This window comes from Lemur catta, chromosome 21, assembly GCF_020740605.2.
Source record: "Lemur catta isolate mLemCat1 chromosome 21, mLemCat1.pri, whole genome shotgun sequence".
Lineage (NCBI taxonomy): Eukaryota > Metazoa > Chordata > Mammalia > Primates > Lemuridae > Lemur > Lemur catta.
In genome coordinates, this window is record NC_059148.1 from 15,951,190 (window position 1) to 15,969,122 (window position 17,933).

Consider the following 17,933-nt stretch of genomic DNA (forward strand, 5'->3'; position numbering starts at 1 on the left):
GCTCACGCCTGTAATCCCAGCTCTTGGGAGGCCAAGGCAGGAGGATCACTTGATTCCAGGAGTTCGAGACCAGCCTGGGCAACATGGCGAGACTCCATCTTTACAAAAAATTTAAAAATTAGCTGGGCGTGGTGGCTCACACCTGTAGTCCCAGCTACTTGGGAGGCTGAGGCGGGAGGATCCCTTGAGCCCAGGAGTTTGAGGTTGCTGCGAGCTATGATCACGCCACTGCACTCCAGCCTGGGCAACAGAGCGAGACCCTGTCTCTAAAAAAAGAAAATAGTTTGGCAGTTCCTCAAACGGCACAACATAGAGATATCATATGACCAACAATTCCACTCCTAGATATATACCCAAGAGAATTGAAAACACAAACTTATACAAAAACTTGCAAACGTTTATAGGAGCAATTATTTATAATAGCCTAAAAGTGGAAACAACCCAAATGTCTGTCAATAGCAAATGGATAAACAAAATGCGGCTTATCCACACAATGGAATGCTAAGTCACAGAAGTGAGTGACCAGACACAAAAGGCCACATATCATATGAAATGTCCAGAGTAGGCACTTCTGGAGAGACAGAGAGCAGGCTGGTGGTCGCCAGGGGCTGGGGGACCCGGGGATGGGAGAGACAGCTAAGGGGTGAGGGGCTTTCTTTGGGGCGATAAAAACATTCTGAAATTAGACAGTGGTGATGGTTGCACGCCCTTGTGAATATACTAAAACTCGCTGAAATGTATACACTTTAAAATGATAAATTTGATGGTATATGAATTGCATCTGAATTTTTAAAAATGCAGCGGCTAGTCCACCCCATAGGGCGGTCAGTGTGCTTCAGGGAGCACGTGAGCACCTGACACATCACAGCGGAGCTCGGCAGACTGACCCACCAGCCGCTGAGGCAGACGAAGGAGGACATTTATGTCACAGGGTGATTTTGAGGGCAATTGGGAAAGGCCGTGTTACATAAACCCCGGGGTGAGTAAAGATCCACCAAGGCGCCCTCCCCAGGTCACCAAGGTCACCTCGGGCTGGAGGGGGGATTCCTTGGTTCACAGCCTGCCACAGAGTTCAGGGACCTTGTGCGTCCACAGGTATAGGAAACCACGTCTCCCCTGTGCCCAGTGGTTCCCCCAAATTGGGTAATGACCCCCTTCCAGGGGCCTGAACACTTATTCAGGGAAATACAACCGGGAGAGAGAGGAGGGACTCCCTTCTGTTCAGTGGTCTCTGACCATCTGCCTCGCACCAGCCACATCCACAGGTCCTCAGACCAGGCCCTGCCGCAGGGAGCCCCCAGCCGGAGGCGAAGGCAGACGGCACGCCCCAAACCGCGCTGACAGGGGTGGCAAGCGTGCCACCCTGCCGTCCACTCTCTGGCCGGCGTGGAACACCGCCCCGCTGCCCTCTCTGTACCCAGGGTCCTGTCTGCAAGATGAGGGGACAGGCAAGATGCCTACAGGGAGCTCAGACCTTACAGAGTCAGACAGAGGCCCTTGGCGGATCTAAACGCTGAAATGTCACTCTAAATAAAAAAACTCTAACATTAAACAAGGATAAGGAAGTCTGAGTCCTGACTTTTCTCAGGATGATAGCATGCAATGCCTATTTTCTTTTTTTGTTTTGCTTTGTTTTCTTTCTTTTTTCTTTTCTTTTCTTTTTTTTTTTTTTTTTTGAGAAGGGGTCTTGCTATGTTGCCCAGGTTGGTCTCCAACTCCTGGGCTCAAGCGATCCTCCCACCTCAGCCTTTCAAGTAGCTGGGACTACGGGCACACACCACTGTGCCCAGCACACGATGCCTATTTTGAAACATCAGATTCTGGCCAACAATGTTTGAGGCCTGGGGTGCCAGTGGTAACAACCAGGCACATTTCTGGAGCCTAGTTCCAGGCATTTCACGTGGGCTGCTTTGTTGAATCCTTGCAACCACCTTAGGAGGCAGGTATCATTGTTTTTGTCCTGTGGATGGGGAAACTGAGGCCTGAGAGGCAGAGTGCTTGGAGGGAGCAAAGACAGGTCTGAGCCCAGGCAGCCGTCCTAGAGCCGTGGGGTCGCCGAGTGCGTCCGGTGGGTCATCCCTTCCTGAGGTTGCCAAGTGGTTGAGGGAAAGCAAACTCCACAGTTTTCATGGGGGAAAAGGGGAGATCCCTCCCACCTCCCACCTCCCAGCTCGGACAGAAAGCAGGAGGGCGCAGGACCAGTCTGGAGAAGAGCAGGTGTGGCCTGAAGTCTGACTGGAGGGGAAGAAAACAAGGAGGGAGGTGTCACCACATCCCGTTGGGCTTTGCTGCCCTCGCAGCCCCTGGGGAGGGGCCGGTACAACACAGCCTGGTCACATGCCTCTGCTTAAAACACTTCCCTGGCTTCCCATTGCTATTCCAAAAAGGCCAAAGTCCTTATAATGGCCACCAGGTCCTGCCCACCTCCCCAGTCCCACTCATAACTCTTTCTCACCTGTCTCCTTCTCTGACCTTCCTCAATCCCTCAGGGGAGCCGAGCGCTCACCTCAGGGCCTTTGCACATGCTGTTCCCACTTCCTGAGCACTCTACCTGCTGAACTGCCATCGAGACAAAGTCCAGCCCAAGTCTCACCCTTTCAGGGAAGCCCTCCTTGACCTTCCTCCACCCCAGGCTGGTCCCTGTGACCCTCCCAGAGGATCATGTATCCCTCTGTGTCACACTCTTCACAGGTGTGAATTTTTACAACTATAGCTTGTCTCTGCCAGCAAGACTAAAGTTTCAGAGGATGTGCACTGTGGTTGTGTCTCCCCATAGACTCTCCAGAGCACAGCAGAGGCCCCGGGATGTAGTAGGTGCTCAGTAAATCCTTGGTGAACGGATGAATGTGTGGCCATGTGAAGCCCCAGGAAAAGTGAGCTGTGGCTCCCTGCTGCAGGACCCAGATGTGTCCCTGTCTGTCCCACATCTGGCACACCTGCAGCCGGGCCTCTGGAAGGGCGGGAGCAGGTCTCTCAGAGCCTTTTCCGTGCACTCTCCGCTCTCACTCACAGCGCACCAAAGCATGTGATCCTGTTTCTGGGCAGCCTCAATTTCAAAGATGTTGACATTTTCCTTTATGATAATTTTTTTTAAAGCAAATTCAAAATCTGCTCTTTCCCGCACTGCAGATTTCAACACTTTCCTGGAAAACAAACCGAAAAAGAAAAAGGCACCGATGCTTCTTCCAAAGAATTCATCTCAGAATGGATTCCGCATGAGCGGTACTTGATGATCTCACACAAAGGGGCCAGCTCTTCACAGGAGGGGACAATCCTACATTTTGCAAAAGAAAAAAAAAAAGGCAGACAAATCACAGTGGCTTATGCTGCCACCAGGCTGGGTGCAGGGGAGAAATCAGAGAGAAAGAGGAGGCTGAAGTTCGAGTGAATTTGCTATGAATGCCTTTTTACATCCGGCTTTTGAAGGGTGAATAAACACAGTCACACAGGAACACACACGTGCCACCACCACCAGCAAACGGAAGGGCCTGGAAGACCCACTTTGGACTGTCCATTTCTCACATCGGGCCACAGAACGGGGCGCCTGACCCAGCCTGGCCTTCGTGGTACCCCGTGGTCCAGCAAAGCACCTGCATCCTGGGCGGGACCAATCAGAATCCTTCCCTGGGACTGACATCAGACACAGGAAGCACGCCCCTGTCACAGGGCTGGGGGTTCCTGCCGGGATGTCCCCAAGTTTGCCACTATGGGAAGCCACCTTCCCCAACCCCCCAAGCAAGGTTGGGGTCCCGCTGAGCGGGCAGGAACGTGTCCAGCACAGCCAGGGAGGCTGGAGAATCTCCCTGAGCCCTGGTCCCTGTTGAAGCCAGGGCCACCCACGCAGTGTGTCCCAGCCACACGGGACAAGTCTCTTCTGCTAGCTGAGCTGGTTTTCCGGCACTTGGTGCGGGAGTCCTTCACCCTGCACGGCATGGGGCTGAGGGCGGTGGGGCGCGGGGAGGAGGAAGTAGGCTGGGCTCGGGCACCGCAAGTGCAGCAGCAAAGGCAACCCGGAGAGAACAGCGGGAAGAGTCCAGGGTCCCAGTGGACCTGTCTACAAACAAGCTTCAACCCCAGGGAGAAGCCTGGGACACAGAGGGGGGACTCACCGCCCAGAAATGACCTGCAAGAGTTGCCTTCTCCCAACGCTCTCACTGAGGAAACTCTGGGCATTTGTCTTGATGCAAAAAAAGAGAAACAAATCCTGCAGTTCCGAGGGGAGAGAAGGCCATCAAGCCTTGCTCTATCCAAGGACCTACTGGTGGCCATTCAGTGGGTGATGGGATGTGACCGGGTGGGGCCAGGTCACCCTGTCCACAGAACGAGTGTGTAAGGAAGGCGGAACTATGTGGCATTAAACGCAAATGCCGGGCTCCGCTGCAGTCAAGAGGGCAGAGATTGACAGCCGAAAGCTGGACGCCACCGAGATGTCCTTCAACAGGTAATGAATGAACAACATGCGGTCCAGCCGCACAACGGAGCAGTACTCAGCCATAAAAAGGGACGAAGCACCGACACCTGCTACAAGGTGGATGAACCCCCAAAACAGTCCGCCAAGCGAAAGAAGCCGGGTGCAGAAAGTCACAGACATGACCCTGCGGATATGAAATCTCCCGAAGAGCAAGTGCGCAGGGGCGGGACGCAGGCCGGCGTTGGCCGGGGGCTGCGGGGAGGGAGGACTGGGGAGTGACCGCTAGTGAGTACGAGATTTCCTTTTGCGGTGATGACGTCTTAGCACCAGATAGAGGTGGTGGTTGCACAACATTATGAATGTACTCAAAGCCGCTGAATTATTCACTTCAAAATGGTTAATGCTGGATTACAGGAATTTCACCTTTAAACATTTTTTTAAAAGGCAGAGCTTAAAAACACAGCAACCCCGGGAAAGCCAGGGGGCTGGAAAGCGGCGAGTCAGGCTGCGAGGGGACAAGGGAAAGCCGGAGCCTCCCCCGGCCCCTCCACATTCTGCTGCCTGTCGAGCGCTTTGTCCGGCGGGAGAGGCAGGGAGGGGACGTGGGTCCAGGGAAGGGGAGTGGACGGGAGGCCACACGTGGGGACACGTGCAAACACAAAAACACAAAAGGTGCCGACATATGCACACACACTCTCAGGACAAGACCAGCCCAGACACATACCAGCACGGACATAAATACAGGACCCGCCGCCACGCTCACATGTGTACAGACATGCACACGTGCACAGATACATGCGGGCACACGTGAAGAGAGGGAGCCAGGCATGCAGCGGACGTTCACACAGCAGCAGATGCACGTGCATACGGCCACAGACTTCTAGACCTCCAACTGGGGTCCAAGCACACAGTCACATTGGGACACACTGTCACTTCTACACACATGTAGACCGTCTGTCTCTCTCTCTCTCTCACACACACACACACACACACACACACACAACTTTCCTGCCATAATGACTCATCTGCAGACACATACACACAAAGGCCTGCAAGTGCAACCCTGTCCACACACACCACGCGGCACACACGTCCACATGGTGCTGTGACCGACCCCCTGGGGAGGAAGCTCTGGGCAGCACCCTTAAGAGGCAGCCTTGGCTCTGGAATCCCAGCACGAGGGCCCGCCTGGAAAAACGAGACACAAACTGTGGTCGTTGCCCAACACTCACCCTGCCCCGCCCCAGGGTCAGGGAGGAGCCAGGGCCAGGCCTCGCGTGCCTGCCCACACATCCGTTGCCACCGGCAGCAGACACCCGGCCACCGAAGCAGACAGCTGGGATTGCAAGGCATCTTGCAAAATCTACCCTGTCCTTAGGGTTCAGCTAAAGTGTCTCTTCCCCCAGGGAAACTCCCCAGGCTCCCGTGGGCATGCTTAACCTCCTTTTGGAATTCTAGGTCTGTCATGCCCAGCTGTGGCACTTTGGGCACGTCACTTCACCTCTCTGTGTTTCACTTCCACCTGTGTAAAATGGGGGTAACACAAGCATGTGTTGAATATACAGTTATGTGCCACATGGCGACATCTCAGTCAGCCACGAACCACACAGATGGGGGTGGTCCCATCAGATTATAATGGAGTCGAAAAATTCCTATCGCCTGGTGACGTCTTGATGATCCTAACTCTGTAGGCCTAGGCTAATGCGTGTGCTTGTGTCCTAGTTTTTAATAAAAAAAAGTTAAAATTTTTTAAATTGTAAAAATGGAAAAAAGCTTAGAGAATAAGGATAAAAAGAAAATATTTTTGTAGAGCTGGACAATGTGTGTTTTAAGCTGTTATTACAAAGGAGTCAAAAAGAATAAAAGTTGGCCAGGCGCGGTGGCTCAGGCCTGTAATCCTAGCACTCTGGGAGGCCGAGGTGGGAAGATCCCTTGAGGTCAGGAGTTTGAGACCAGCCTGAGCAAGAGTGAGACCCCGTATCTACTAAAAATAGAAAAATTAGCTGGGCATGGTGGCACACACCTGTAGTCCCAGCTACTCAGGAGGCTGAGGCAGGAGGATTGTTTGAGTCCAGGAGTTTGAGGCTGCTGTGAGCTGTGATGACGTCACTGCACTCCACCCAGGGCCTCAGAGCCAGACTCTGTCTGAAAAGAAAAAAAAAAGTTTATAAAGTAAAAAATTTACAGTAAGCTAGGGTTATCCTTTTTTTTCCCCAAAATATTAATTAAGGTGGTACAATGATTTTTATTACATGGATACCTTGTATGATGCTTAAGTCAGGGATTTTGGTGTGACCGTCACCAGAACAGTGTACATTGTACCCAACAGGTAAGTTTTTACCCCACACCCACCCTCTCACCCTCCCCACTTCTTGATTTCTCATGCCCTTCACATTGCTTTGTGCCTGTGTGTACCCACCTATCAACTCCTGCTAAGGTTATTCTGGAAGAAAAAAATATATATATTTTTTGAGACAGAGTCTCACTCTGTTGCCCGGGCTAGAGTGAGTGCCGTGGCGTCAGCCTAGCTCACAGCAACCTCAAACTCCTGGGCTCAAGCGATCCTCCTGCCTCAGCCTCCCGAGTAGCTGGGACTACAGGCATGCGCCACCATGCCCAGCTAATTTTTTCTATATGTATTTTTAGTTGGCTAGATAATTTCTTTCTATTTTTAGTAGAGACGAGAGTCTTGCTCTTGCTCAGGCTGGTCTCGAACTCCTGACCTCGAGTGATCCTCCCGCCTCGGCCTCCCAGAGTGCCAGGATTAGAGGCGTGAGCCACCGCGCCCGGCCTCGAAGAAAAACATTTTTGATAAATGCAGGGGAGCCCGAGGGCGGTAGGGCACAGTGATGTCCCGGGCTGCACACCCACCCGCCACCCTGTCACTGACTCACCGGGAGCAGCTGCCCGTCCTGCAAGCTCCATCATGCCCTACACAGGGTACCATGTTTTACCTGTCCACTGTGCTTTTTCTGTGTTTAGATACACAAATACTTACCGTTGCGTTACCACTGCCTACAGTACTCACTATCGGAGGGGAACGTGCTGTCCCGGTCGTAGCCTAGAGTACACCCTATGACATTTCAATAATGATGACATTGCCTAGTGACGTATTTGTCAGAATGTGTCCCTGTTAAGTGACACGTGACTGTTATCTATTAACGGAGCAGATCCCCTGCCCTCCTGTACGGAGCATGCGCAGTTTCTTCTCTCACCTCTGAAGAGAGAGGACCAAGAAGCCAGCCTTGGGGCAACGTGGCAACCGTGGGGACCAGGCAGCCCCACCTGGGGGGGATGGAGATGAGGACTTTAAACCCGGAATTTCTGCTCCGGTATCTCAGAGGGGTACTTAGGAGGTGACTTCCTCTGCATCGGCACGAGGATCCGAAAGGGTGGAAATGAGCCGGTGACTCTGCCTGGCTGAGGTGGCCTCATGCCCTGTCCCCACCCACCCGGGCCCACATCCTCCCTGCAGACGCTGGGCACTGGGCTGGCGGTCGGAGGGCTGAGAGCCCCTTCCCACTCCCGGAGGGGCCGTGGGCAGGGCCCCTCCCCAGCAGCAGGCTGCCATCTTCCGGGGACAAGCACTCGGCCTCCCCATCTGTGCTGCTGTGGGCAGGCGAACGAGGCCCCCAGGGGTGAAAGTCAGGGATCTGGGCTGTGTGCCAGCGAGCGTCCCCAACCCCAGGCCAAGGCTGACCAGACCAACTTCCTTTGCCTTGGGACTCTCTGGGGGCCTGGGTGGGACAAGAAGGGGGTTCTGTGAGCCCCTGCCATCTGCCTGAGTGAACCCGGAATACCAGCTGTGTGCGAGGTCCACAGTCACATCCCTGGAAGCCGCTCCGCTTTCCAGCTGTGTCCCCGAGGCACCTCCCAAGCCCTGTGCCCCTGACCCCCGGTGGCTCTCAGGGTCTCCACAGCATTCCCGAGATTTCCCTGTCTGTAACCTACTGAAGCCAAGAGCTGGCCCAGCGACCCCCAAGAACCTTAACATCTAGGAGCTAAAAACCCTCCACACGGACACACTTGGATTCGTGGCTGAGACCCATGTGGACACACTGCCCTCCAGCTCTGGGTCTGAGTCCTGTGGCCTGGGTGAGGGGACCGGGGATTGCCACGGACTGGGTGAGAGGCCTTAGGGCTGCCCGAGTACTAGCTGAGGCCAGGGTGGCACCTGGTATGAAGGACCCGGGAGAGGCCTGAGGTCCTTGGAGAGCCAGGGAGACAAAACCCCAGGGCAGGCAGTGACTCCCAGGTCAGCCCCTGAGCTGGACGTGGGCCAGGAGCTCTCCAGCTGCAGGCTACGCAGCCCCAAGAATCCTGATTCGAAAGCCCCACTTCAAGCCCAGGTTACCAACAAGCCGGGGCCTATACCAGGCCCTCCAAGGAGAGGAAGTGGGGCTCCTGCCAACCCCAAACAAAACTCCAAGGAAAAGCCCCCCTCCCAGTGTTCCTGAAGGAGCTGTCTCCTGGGTCTCCACACACATGGGGAAACTGAGGCTGAAGGGAAGGGGCTGTCCCAGGTCCCCTACTGCTCACTCACCGGGCTGGGGTTGTGCTCTCAGCTCCTCTGATCTGCGGCCCAAGGCCCCAGACTCTGGTCCCCAGGGGCAAGGTGGGCACATTGCCAGAGGCCTGGTCCCTGTTCTGGCTTTTCTGGGGAGCTACGCTGACCTCTGAGTACACAGAAGTCACACCCTTCTCCCTGAGAGTGGCGAGAGTGGGCGGGTCTGGGCTGAGGGCAGCCGATAACCTCCCTGGCGCATCTGCGGGGCCCCATCAGGCCACAGCAGAACCTTCACCTCACCGAGCAGGGAGGCAGCCCCTGAGGACAAAGAGGGCTCAAGGTGGCCTTCAGGCCCCTGTCCTGTCCTCCTGGCCCTGCACCTAAGCAAGGAGAGGCCAAGTACGCAGGGTCCCCCCAACAACTCCAGGAGAGCCCTGGTGGCAAGAACTGACTGATCTCTTAGCCAACAAGAGGGACAGCCAGAACTCAGGTGAGACCCAAAAGAAAGCATGCGACAGCCTGGAAGAAAAGCTATTTCGGGCCCTCCTTGGTGGGTTTCCCAGCAGGCCAGCCATACCTACAGTGGCAGGGAAGGCCAGGGGACCCCCAGCAAGGAGGGTCTGGGAGTCTCTGCCCACGTCTAGAACCTTCTGGGCTATTCTGGAAGCAGCAAGGAATGAAGATCAAAGAGCCCAGACATCAAAAGCAGGCAGCCCGGAATGGGAGTCACGTGACCGTGGCTAAGTCACGTCACTTCTCAAATCCTCGGTTCCTCATGTGGAAGATGGTGATGGTTCACGTACTGCTCACGGAGCCGTGGTGACAAGTGAGCGAGTGAAGGGAGCCCGGCCCCGAGACAGAGGGGCCGTGAGGTGCAGCCATGGCCGACTCAGACCCAAGGACCACAGCCCAGCCCAGCCACTACAAAGTCCTTTATTAACAAGTCAATAAAAAAAGGAGAGAGAGATGTAAAAATACATTTCTTAGAGGCCCCGCAGGGCAAGGCACTGTCAGGACTCACGTGCCCAGGGAAGGCAGCCCAGCCAGAGGCAGAACGGAAGTCAGGGCCTGGTCCAGATGACAGGCTGGCCCAGGGAGGCTGGGGGGTGGGGTGGGGGACGGCTCAGGCCTCAGGTAAGGGACTGTGCAAATGCCAAGGCCGTGCAGGGAGTGACGGGTTAGGCCCCGAGCACCGCGTTCCCCGGTAAGGGCTGATACTCGGTGGGGCTAGCACCTGCCCACTCCACCTGTGGGTGCACACACGTGTCCACGTGGGAGCCGGTGCCTGCACACAGCTTACATACATCAAGTGGGATGAGGGGTCCCGGGCAGGAATGGGGCGCTCATCCCAGAGCTTAAGGAAATAGCTTAGAGAAGTCTCCGCCAGCCTCCGCAATACAGCGAGACCCCATCTCTACAAAAAAAAAATTAGCCGGGCGCGGTGGTGCACACCTGCACTCCCAGCTACTCGGGAGGCTGAGGCAGGAGGATTGCTTGAGCCCAGGAGTTTGAGGCTGCAGTGAGCTATGATGACGCCACTGCACTCTAGCCTGGGCAACAGCGTGAGACCGTGTCTCAAAAAAAAACCAGTTTCTAGAAACCTGGAGACAAGGAGACAGCAGAGAGGCTGCTCTGCTGCCCACAGGCCTCAGGAGTCCAGGCCCTCCTGCCGTCGCTGGAGGACCTCGATGACACTGCCGATACCGTCCTCAGGTACCTGTGGGCGTGTAAGTGGGAGGGAACGGTCAGGGCTGAAGCAGGCCAGGGCTACCCCAACTTCCTGGCCTAGCTGAGACCCCCTCCCACCCACCCACCCTTTTGGGCCTCACTGTCCCTGCACGAGCCCCCACCCCGGCCTGCGGTGCTCACCAGGGCGTGGTCGAAGTTGAAGGTGCTGATGTAGTAGGCAGAAATGTCGGCAGCTGCCAGGGGGCCTGCGATCTGGGCCACGATCCCACATTCATCTGAGTGGGGAGGAGGGGTGCATGTGGCTCACCCCTGTCGCCCAGAGGCCCTCCCAAACCCCCAGCCCCAGGAGCGGTCCTCACCGAAGCCGAGGGGCTGTCCGCCGATGCGTACCATCCTCCACAGCTCCCCAGACGAGCTGGTCAGCAGGAGGTCGCTGGGGAACCTAGGGAGGCAGGTGGCTGGTGGGCAGGGCACCCCCATCTGCCCCTGCCATACCGTGAGCCCCTGGGCAGGTCTGCTGACTGACCTCAGGCCTAACCACACCCCCCCCAGGGCTGCTTAGGGTCTGTGGCCTGGGGGTCAGGGGTCACATACTTTTTCTGCGTCTCAGCGTCCATGACAATGGAGATATAGCCCTCGATGAGAGAGAAGGCAAAGAATGGAATGCAGCTGGGTTCAGGACTGACAGAGGCTGCCTCCTTGGGGGCGCTGGGGAGGCATGGGAGGTTCAAGGGCTCTGCCAGCCACCCAGCCCACTCCACCTCCTCCCACTCAGCCTCCAGACCCCTGGGAAGGGGCTGGCACAGAAGGCCCAGGCAGACCCTCTTGTCGCTGCTGCCCTGTGCAAGGGCCCAGCCCTCTGGAAGGTGTGGGCAGGAAGGAGGGAGGACGATGAACCCTGCCTGAGCCAAAGACAAAGGACCCCGGAGCAGAGGGTGGGACCAGGGCACAGCTCCGGGGTGGCTCTGCCAGTACCGCAGGAGAGAGCTCCAGCTTTGGGGCCGGGGCCTTCCCCGAAGGTCAGTGAAGGGCAACTGAGCATGATGGGCTGTCAGGAACCCTGAGACACAGGACAAGGCACGGACCGGAAGGCAGTGGGACACAGCATAGCAAACAGTGGTGTGAGGACAGAGACAAAATGCAAACAAAGCCCACCTGTGCGAGTAGAAAAGGACATCGATGAGGGTGGTGGCAATGGCTGGCAGAGTCTCAGGGTCCAGAGTGAGGACACAGAAGCGGTTCTGTGGGCTCTGGATGGGATGCACGGTGGGGCTGGACCCTGCTCAGGAGGGACCAGGGCATTCGTGGGCTGGGGCGCCCCCTGGTGGCCACTCAAGGAGGGGCCTGGGCCAGGGGTGGGCCATGCTCTCCAGGAGCAGGCCCGTGGGGCCCATCTCGTGAGACAGTCAGTGTCAGCCGGTCTCCCCACATCCACAGACCCACCCGCACAAGGGACGGGCCCCAGTGGGAAGAGGAGGCCCTGCCCAAGTTTGGGTGTCAGGGGGCAGCCCTCACCATGCTGGGCTCGGGGAAAGCCGTTGCTGGAATCATCCCTGGCCACAGGCACAGGCTCCCCGCCCACCTCACGGTAAATGTCGAATTCCTGGGCCAGTGTGTGGATCACCACGGACAGGTCCTGCTCCCGCACCTGGGCCACAGGCAGGTGAAACGTCACGCGGGTCGCCAGGCACCCACACCTATCCTGCCCTGCACCGGTGGGAAACTTACCAGGATGAAGTCCGTCTGGTAAGTGGACAGCATCAGCACAGACACGTGGTGCTCAGCCAGAGGCGCGATGACCGAGCGGGCGATCTTGGTGACCCCAGCAGCCTGCACCGCTGCACCACTGTGAGATGACACGTTCAGCACCAGCCATGTGGCCTCAGCCACTTGCAGGAACTCGGATGGAGGTAGTTCTGTGGGCAGGGTGCACATGCCTAGTCAGGGCCTGCAGGGCTGGCCCCTGCCCCTCTCTGAGTCTCAGTTTCCCTGTCTGTGCCTTGGAGGGCTCTATCAAGGTAAGGGCAGGTCTGGAGACTGGGGCTATCTCCCCCCATTTCTGCTCCTGAAGTCTGTACGTATGCAAAGACTGAGAAGTGCTTCGGGTGCCGGCCTGCTGGGGACTGAAACTTCCCATTTAAGATCAGAGCTCCCAATTCAGACAGGCCTGGGTTCAAATCCCAGCTTTGCTATTTACTTGCCATGTGACCTGGGGCAAGTGATTTGAGTCTCAGTTTCCTCATCTATAAAATGGGATGACAATACACCTCATGATGGTGTATCCTGTGGGTTGGCAGAGGCTCTACACCACATGATACCACCAGGGGGCACCAGCAGATGGGGTTGGCTGGGTATTCCCCCTCCCCTTGTGCAGACTCAGACGTTCCTGCAGTACAAACAGGGAAACTAAGGCCTGAAGTGGAGCAGGGGGGGAGAGGCCAAGCTCAGTTGGCTGGCCTGAGACTCCAGGCCTGTGAGGATGGGCCAGGCCAGCAGGGGTAAGAGCCAGACGTCTGCTCCAGGGCCCAGGGAGGGACCAGGCTGGTGTCCAGCCCTGAGCAGGGGCCAGGTCGGGGGTGGCTGCTGTTCACCCAAGCACAGCTAGGAGGCCTCCAGGACCCTGCCCTGGGATGGCTGCCTGTCCTGCATTCCTTCCTCAACCCTCAGCTCCGAGAGTTCCCAGACAGCAGGGGAGGAGGGGACCCAAACCAAGAAGATAAGTCCAGGAGGAAATAATGTCCAGGAGGTTGCAACAGCCACAGGGAACCATAACTGCAGCCCCGCCGCTAGCCTGAGACTGCTAAGAGCCCCTCATACACGGCCCCCCATGGGTTTTAAGTTTATAAAGCCCTCATGCGACCCTATTATATCAGAACCATAACTATACCCATTTTACATAAGAAGAAACAGCTCAGCATGGGGAAGGGCACACAGCCAGTGAGCGGTGGAGTAGCATTTGAACCCTGATCCATATGCTTTTAAGGCCCGAGCTCTTGGGGCGGATCCCAACACATGATGAGAATCCTGCAGAGGGGAGCAAGACAAGCCCCTCCCGTGCTCCCCCTTCCCAGACCGGCCCCCACCTTTAAAGCCCTCCTCGTCCACCATGAGCGTGTAATCCTCAGGGGTCTCCGTCAGGCTGAAGAACTTGCACCTGGTTGGGGGTGGGGAGCATCTTCAGCTTGGGGCGGAGAACTAGGGGGTGGCAGCAGTGGACATCGCTGAGAGATGTCCCTGAGAGACCCCCGCCAGGCGCCTTCTCGCCCCCTCAAGCCTCAACTTCCTTCCCAGGGCAATGGGGCGCCGGCCCTAGCCCCCGGAGCTATTTTCCGCCTTCCGACCTCCCCAAGAGCCCTCCGTCATCCATTCCTGGAGGGAGGAGAGGCTCACACCGCGGCAACAGCCCCAGGGGCGTTGGACCTTGGGCCCCCTAGTCCAGCCTCTCTGACCTGAAGGGAGGAGTCTTGGACGGAGGTCTCCGCAGTGGCCAGGTAGCAATGCCCCCATTTGACACCACTCAGAGTTAAGCATTGCTCACCCCAAACTGTTTGTGCTTTGGCCCTGGGAGGGGGCCGGATAGGCGGCGGTCCCAGGGAGGGTAGGCCCAGGCCGGATGGCGGCCGGAGGGGCAGAGCCCTCCCCACCCGCTCCCGTCCGCCTGCCTCGCGGCGGTCCTAATCCTCCGACCCTAGCCCGGAGCGACAGCAGAGCCCCCAACCCCCATCTGCGCCCTCGAACCCGGGCGCGCACCGGCTGCGGTGGGGCAGGAAGAGCAGCTTGATGAGCGGGTGGGTGTAGAGCCAGAGGCCCGGGCGGGCGAGGCTCAGCACCCGCACCCGGTGCTCTAGGATGTGCAGCTCCATCGCAGCTCGCGCGGACCCGACCCCGCCGCAAACTAGACCCAGGCCGCGCGGGAGGCGGGGCGGCGGGGGTGGTGCCGAGGACTTAAAGGAGCCGCTGGGCGGCCGCGTCCACGCCGCCTGCTACACGGCGGACCCGCCCAGCCCAGCGCGGCCACCCGCTCGTTAACAGCCACGCCTCGCGTGAGGCGAGGCCTACGGGGTGGCCACGCCCCCACCCAACACCAGGGCCTCACCTCGCTTTCCAGCTCGCAGAGCCGGCCCCGGATGGCTCCGCCCTTTAGCATTGGCTGCCGAATCACCGCCTGACCACACCCCTCCAGGCCCCGCCCCTGACCCGCCCCTCCCTGGGCTCCGCCCTTTCCGCAGGACGCATGCAGCGCTGGGGTGGGAGCATCCCGGAAGCTGGGGGTCACTTCTGTCCTTCAGGCCCACACGTGGGTCTTATGACTGAGGTCATTGAGACTCAGATGAAACGAACCGGAGCTCAGCTGGGACCCGAACGCTGCCCCCAAACTCCCGGAGTTTGGAGGGGCAGAGGTCCGCTGTACAGCTCAGTCGAACCTGTGATTCGCTTCCAACAGTGGCACCTTTCTCCTTCCTCTGCTCAGCAGGTGGCAGAGCCAACAACACAGAATCGGCATTGATGCATGCCCCTCCCCCGCTGCGTGAGTGGGCTGACAAGATGAAACCTGGCCTGGTGCCCCACTCGTTCCTCTCACTCAACTCTCAGAGTAGAAGGCTCCCCACCAGGGGCACAGAGATAGGACAGTCCTAGTCACCTCTGCAAGAGCAACATACTTTGGGGTAGAGGACTGAAGGTGGCCCAGGCCTAAGGGCTTGAGGTCCCACAATACAAACCAAGCCCATCAGTGCTTGAGCCAGGAATGCCCAGGGCACAGACCTTGGGGGTCAGGCCATACAGGTGAGGTTCACCGGATACTCAGACCTCAGCCCTGGGACTGGAGCCCTGCCAAGGTCTCCCCAGAGCCTGCAGCCAGTAACAGAACCCAAGAGGCCTGAGCACATCTAAACTTGCTTCAGGCCCAGGGAGGCCCCCAGCACCGGCAGACACCCCAGATCCTATTGGGCCTCTGCAGGTCTAAGAAGACCCCAAGGCTGAGCAGCCATCAGCACGCCCAAGTTGGCTCCATAGTAGGGCCGGCCATGCTCCAGGGGTCCCTTGTCTGGCCGGAGCACCCTGAGGCCTCAGAGCTGAGGCTTTGCACCAAGTAGGTTAAAGCAGGCCTCAGGCCCAATTGGGACCCAGCAGGCCCGAGCAGGCCATCTGCCTGCTCTGGATCCTCCACCGTAGGCAGATTAAAAACCAGCTAAGCCTCCTCCCTGGACTCTCAGTCTCAGCACATTCCTGTGGAACACTGTACAGCCGCCACATCCCGGCCTGTCCCCTGGAGGACTAGGGGAAGGAGGAGAGTTTCTCAAAGGCTAAGGCCATCTTGTCAATGGCAGGTACCGATGGAGTGGGGCATCACAGGGGTGAGGGGCAGGAGTAGGGTGGCCTGCCCTGATGGTCTCTTTTGACCCTTCACCTCCCTAGGCCTCGGTATCCCCAGCTGTACCAGGACAGGATGTTCCAGGCCAAGGCAATGCCTGAAAGCTCCCAGGGAGGCTCTGCTCCTCCCTCCCCCGCCCCTTCCCCTATGGCCTGGCCCAGCTTGGTGTCTGCCAAGAACAGCCGCTATTGTTTGACTGGAAAAGCTGCTTCCTCAGCAGAAGGGGGGCCTTTCCCAGAGACACCCTGTCCTCGCCCTCGCCAGTCAGGTTGTGACCGCAGGCCTGCCAGGGCCCTCAATGGCAGTCAGGTCACCTGGAACCCTGGCCAGGAGAGGGAGCAGAGTGAGGGCTCTGGGTGCAAATCTGGCTTGGTTTTCCTCTCTGGGGGGAGGTTCCTTTCCCACTCAGTTCCCATTTCCTTGTCTGTAAAATGAGGATAACAGAACCTACATGATCAGCCATGTGACACAACCAGCCTGGCGCACGGTAAGTGCTCAGTAAATGGAAGGCAGCATTTTATCAAGGACCCGGACTCTCCCCTCACTGCTCTGCCTCTGAGGGAGGCCTGGGCTGAGGATGTGAAGGCATGCGTGGTGCTCCACCCCTGCTGCCAGCCCCGGCCCAGAACCAGTGCTCAGAAGCTTACTGGGGCCTGGAGTCGCACTCAGCCCAGGCCTTGGAGGAGCAAGACCCTAAAACCTCTTCCTTAAGGAGCCCCCTCCCTCTCAGTGATGGGTGGGGACCAAGACCTGAGGAGCATGCCCTGCCCTGCCCCAGCACTGGGCTCCAGCCCTGGTGTTCCTCCCTACCACAGGCAGCAGGGGTGGGGTGAGTAAAACTGGGGGCTAAGAACAAGGGCTGGCCCTGGACGCAGCACGTCCTCTGGCACAGGCACTTCCCAGAGAGGCTGCGGTGCTGGGCTGGGGCTCAGGAAGGGGCCTCTATATGGCATGGAGAAGAGATGCTGAGCAACAGGGTGGCGCCCCCTGCCCAGTCCCTAGCTGCACACCAGGTCTACACAAGCCTGTTTATTTCTGTACAAAACCAAAACCATGTTTCTATTTTACACAAAGAACACCCCACCCTCTCACCTCATGCCAGCGCCCTAGCCCTGGGGACCATCCCCCTAGGAGGAGGGGGCTGAGTGAGGCCCCACCCTCTCAGCCCTAGCTTCTGCCTGCTGGCTGGGCCAGCCCGAGCTCCACTCTAGAGAAAATAAATAAGGAGGCTCAGGCAGAATCTGTGCTGGACCAGCCAGACTCTCCCCCAGCTCAGCAGCCAGGCGGTTGGGCCCTCAGAGGGTGGGCCCAGAGTGTCAGTCCATGAATCATGTAGGTGTGTGGAGACCCCATCCTGGAGGCCTGAGCTGCCAGGGTTACAAGTAGGTGTCCTCACTCTCTTGGGACGTCAGGCTCTCCTGGGAGTGGTGATGGGCTGAGTCCTGGGGAGCTGAGTCTTGAGGGGCTGGGTCCTGGGGTGCCGGGTCCTGGGGTGCTGGGTCCTTTGGGGACACATCCTGTGGGGGACATGCGTCTCCTGCAGCGGCCACCACCGTGGCTTGATTTGGGGCTTGGGTCTTATCCAGCTGCCCACTCGCCTTCGTCCGCTTCCGCTGCTCCTTCTGGACCTGCTTGGGTGGCTTGGGCTTGGCTTTGGAGCTGGGGAGCGGGGCATCTGGGGGCAGGCGGATGGACGGTGAAGGCTGCAGGGCAGGCCGGGGGCCGGGTTCTGCATCCAGGATGGCCTTGGCGCCATGCAGCCTGGGCGGGGAGCGGCACTGCAGCTCACCTCGGGTCTCCTGCCAGCGCCGCAGCTGGATGAGGTGCTCACGCTCAATCTGGCGCTCTGTCACGGGCAGCTCTACCACCTACAGAGGAAGTGACAGGCAGGTGGGCACCAGAAAGAAAGACCTTTCCCTTCTGCTTCCCAGCTGGGGCCTCCCCTCTCCCTG

General features: G+C 58.0%; 2 protein-coding genes across 5 annotated transcripts in view; both read right to left on the reverse strand.

Annotated features, from left to right (window-relative positions):
• Positions 1 to 10,434: 10,434 nt before the first annotated feature.
• Positions 10,435 to 14,665, reverse strand: CASTOR1 (cytosolic arginine sensor for mTORC1 subunit 1). 3 transcript variants are annotated; one of them, XM_045534445.1, is made up of 9 exons: positions 14,358 to 14,652; positions 13,691 to 13,761; positions 12,336 to 12,523; positions 12,123 to 12,255; positions 11,763 to 11,886; positions 11,202 to 11,315; positions 10,967 to 11,049; positions 10,788 to 10,882; positions 10,435 to 10,635 (listed from the first exon to the last, which is right to left on the reverse strand). In XM_045534445.1, the coding sequence occupies exons 1-9, from the start codon at positions 14,468 to 14,470 to the stop codon at positions 10,567 to 10,569; spliced, it is 990 nt and encodes a 329-aa protein (XP_045390401.1). In that variant the 5' UTR covers positions 14,471 to 14,652; the 3' UTR covers positions 10,435 to 10,566. The 3 variants fall into 3 exon arrangements, with proteins under 3 accessions (XP_045390401.1, XP_045390400.1, XP_045390402.1); XM_045534444.1 differs by having other exon boundaries at positions 11,202 to 11,886; positions 14,358 to 14,665; XM_045534446.1 differs by lacking the exons at positions 12,336 to 12,523; positions 13,691 to 13,761; positions 14,358 to 14,652 and having other exon boundaries at positions 11,202 to 11,857; positions 12,123 to 12,246.
• Positions 14,666 to 16,995: 2,330 nt separating this feature from the next.
• The window catches only part of TBC1D10A (TBC1 domain family member 10A), a 29,495-nt gene continuing 28,557 nt past the window's right edge, over positions 16,996 to 17,933 (reverse strand). Inside the window, exons 9-10 of one of the 2 annotated variants that reach the window (XM_045534448.1) lie at positions 17,771 to 17,849; positions 16,996 to 17,498 (exon numbers count right to left, since the gene is read on the reverse strand). In XM_045534448.1, the coding sequence (XP_045390404.1) occupies positions 17,374 to 17,498; positions 17,771 to 17,849 (204 nt within the window). In that variant the 3' untranslated portion in view covers positions 16,996 to 17,373. Of the gene's footprint in view, positions 17,850 to 17,933 lie in introns of both variants that reach the window. The other variant, XM_045534447.1, reaches the window with a different exon arrangement.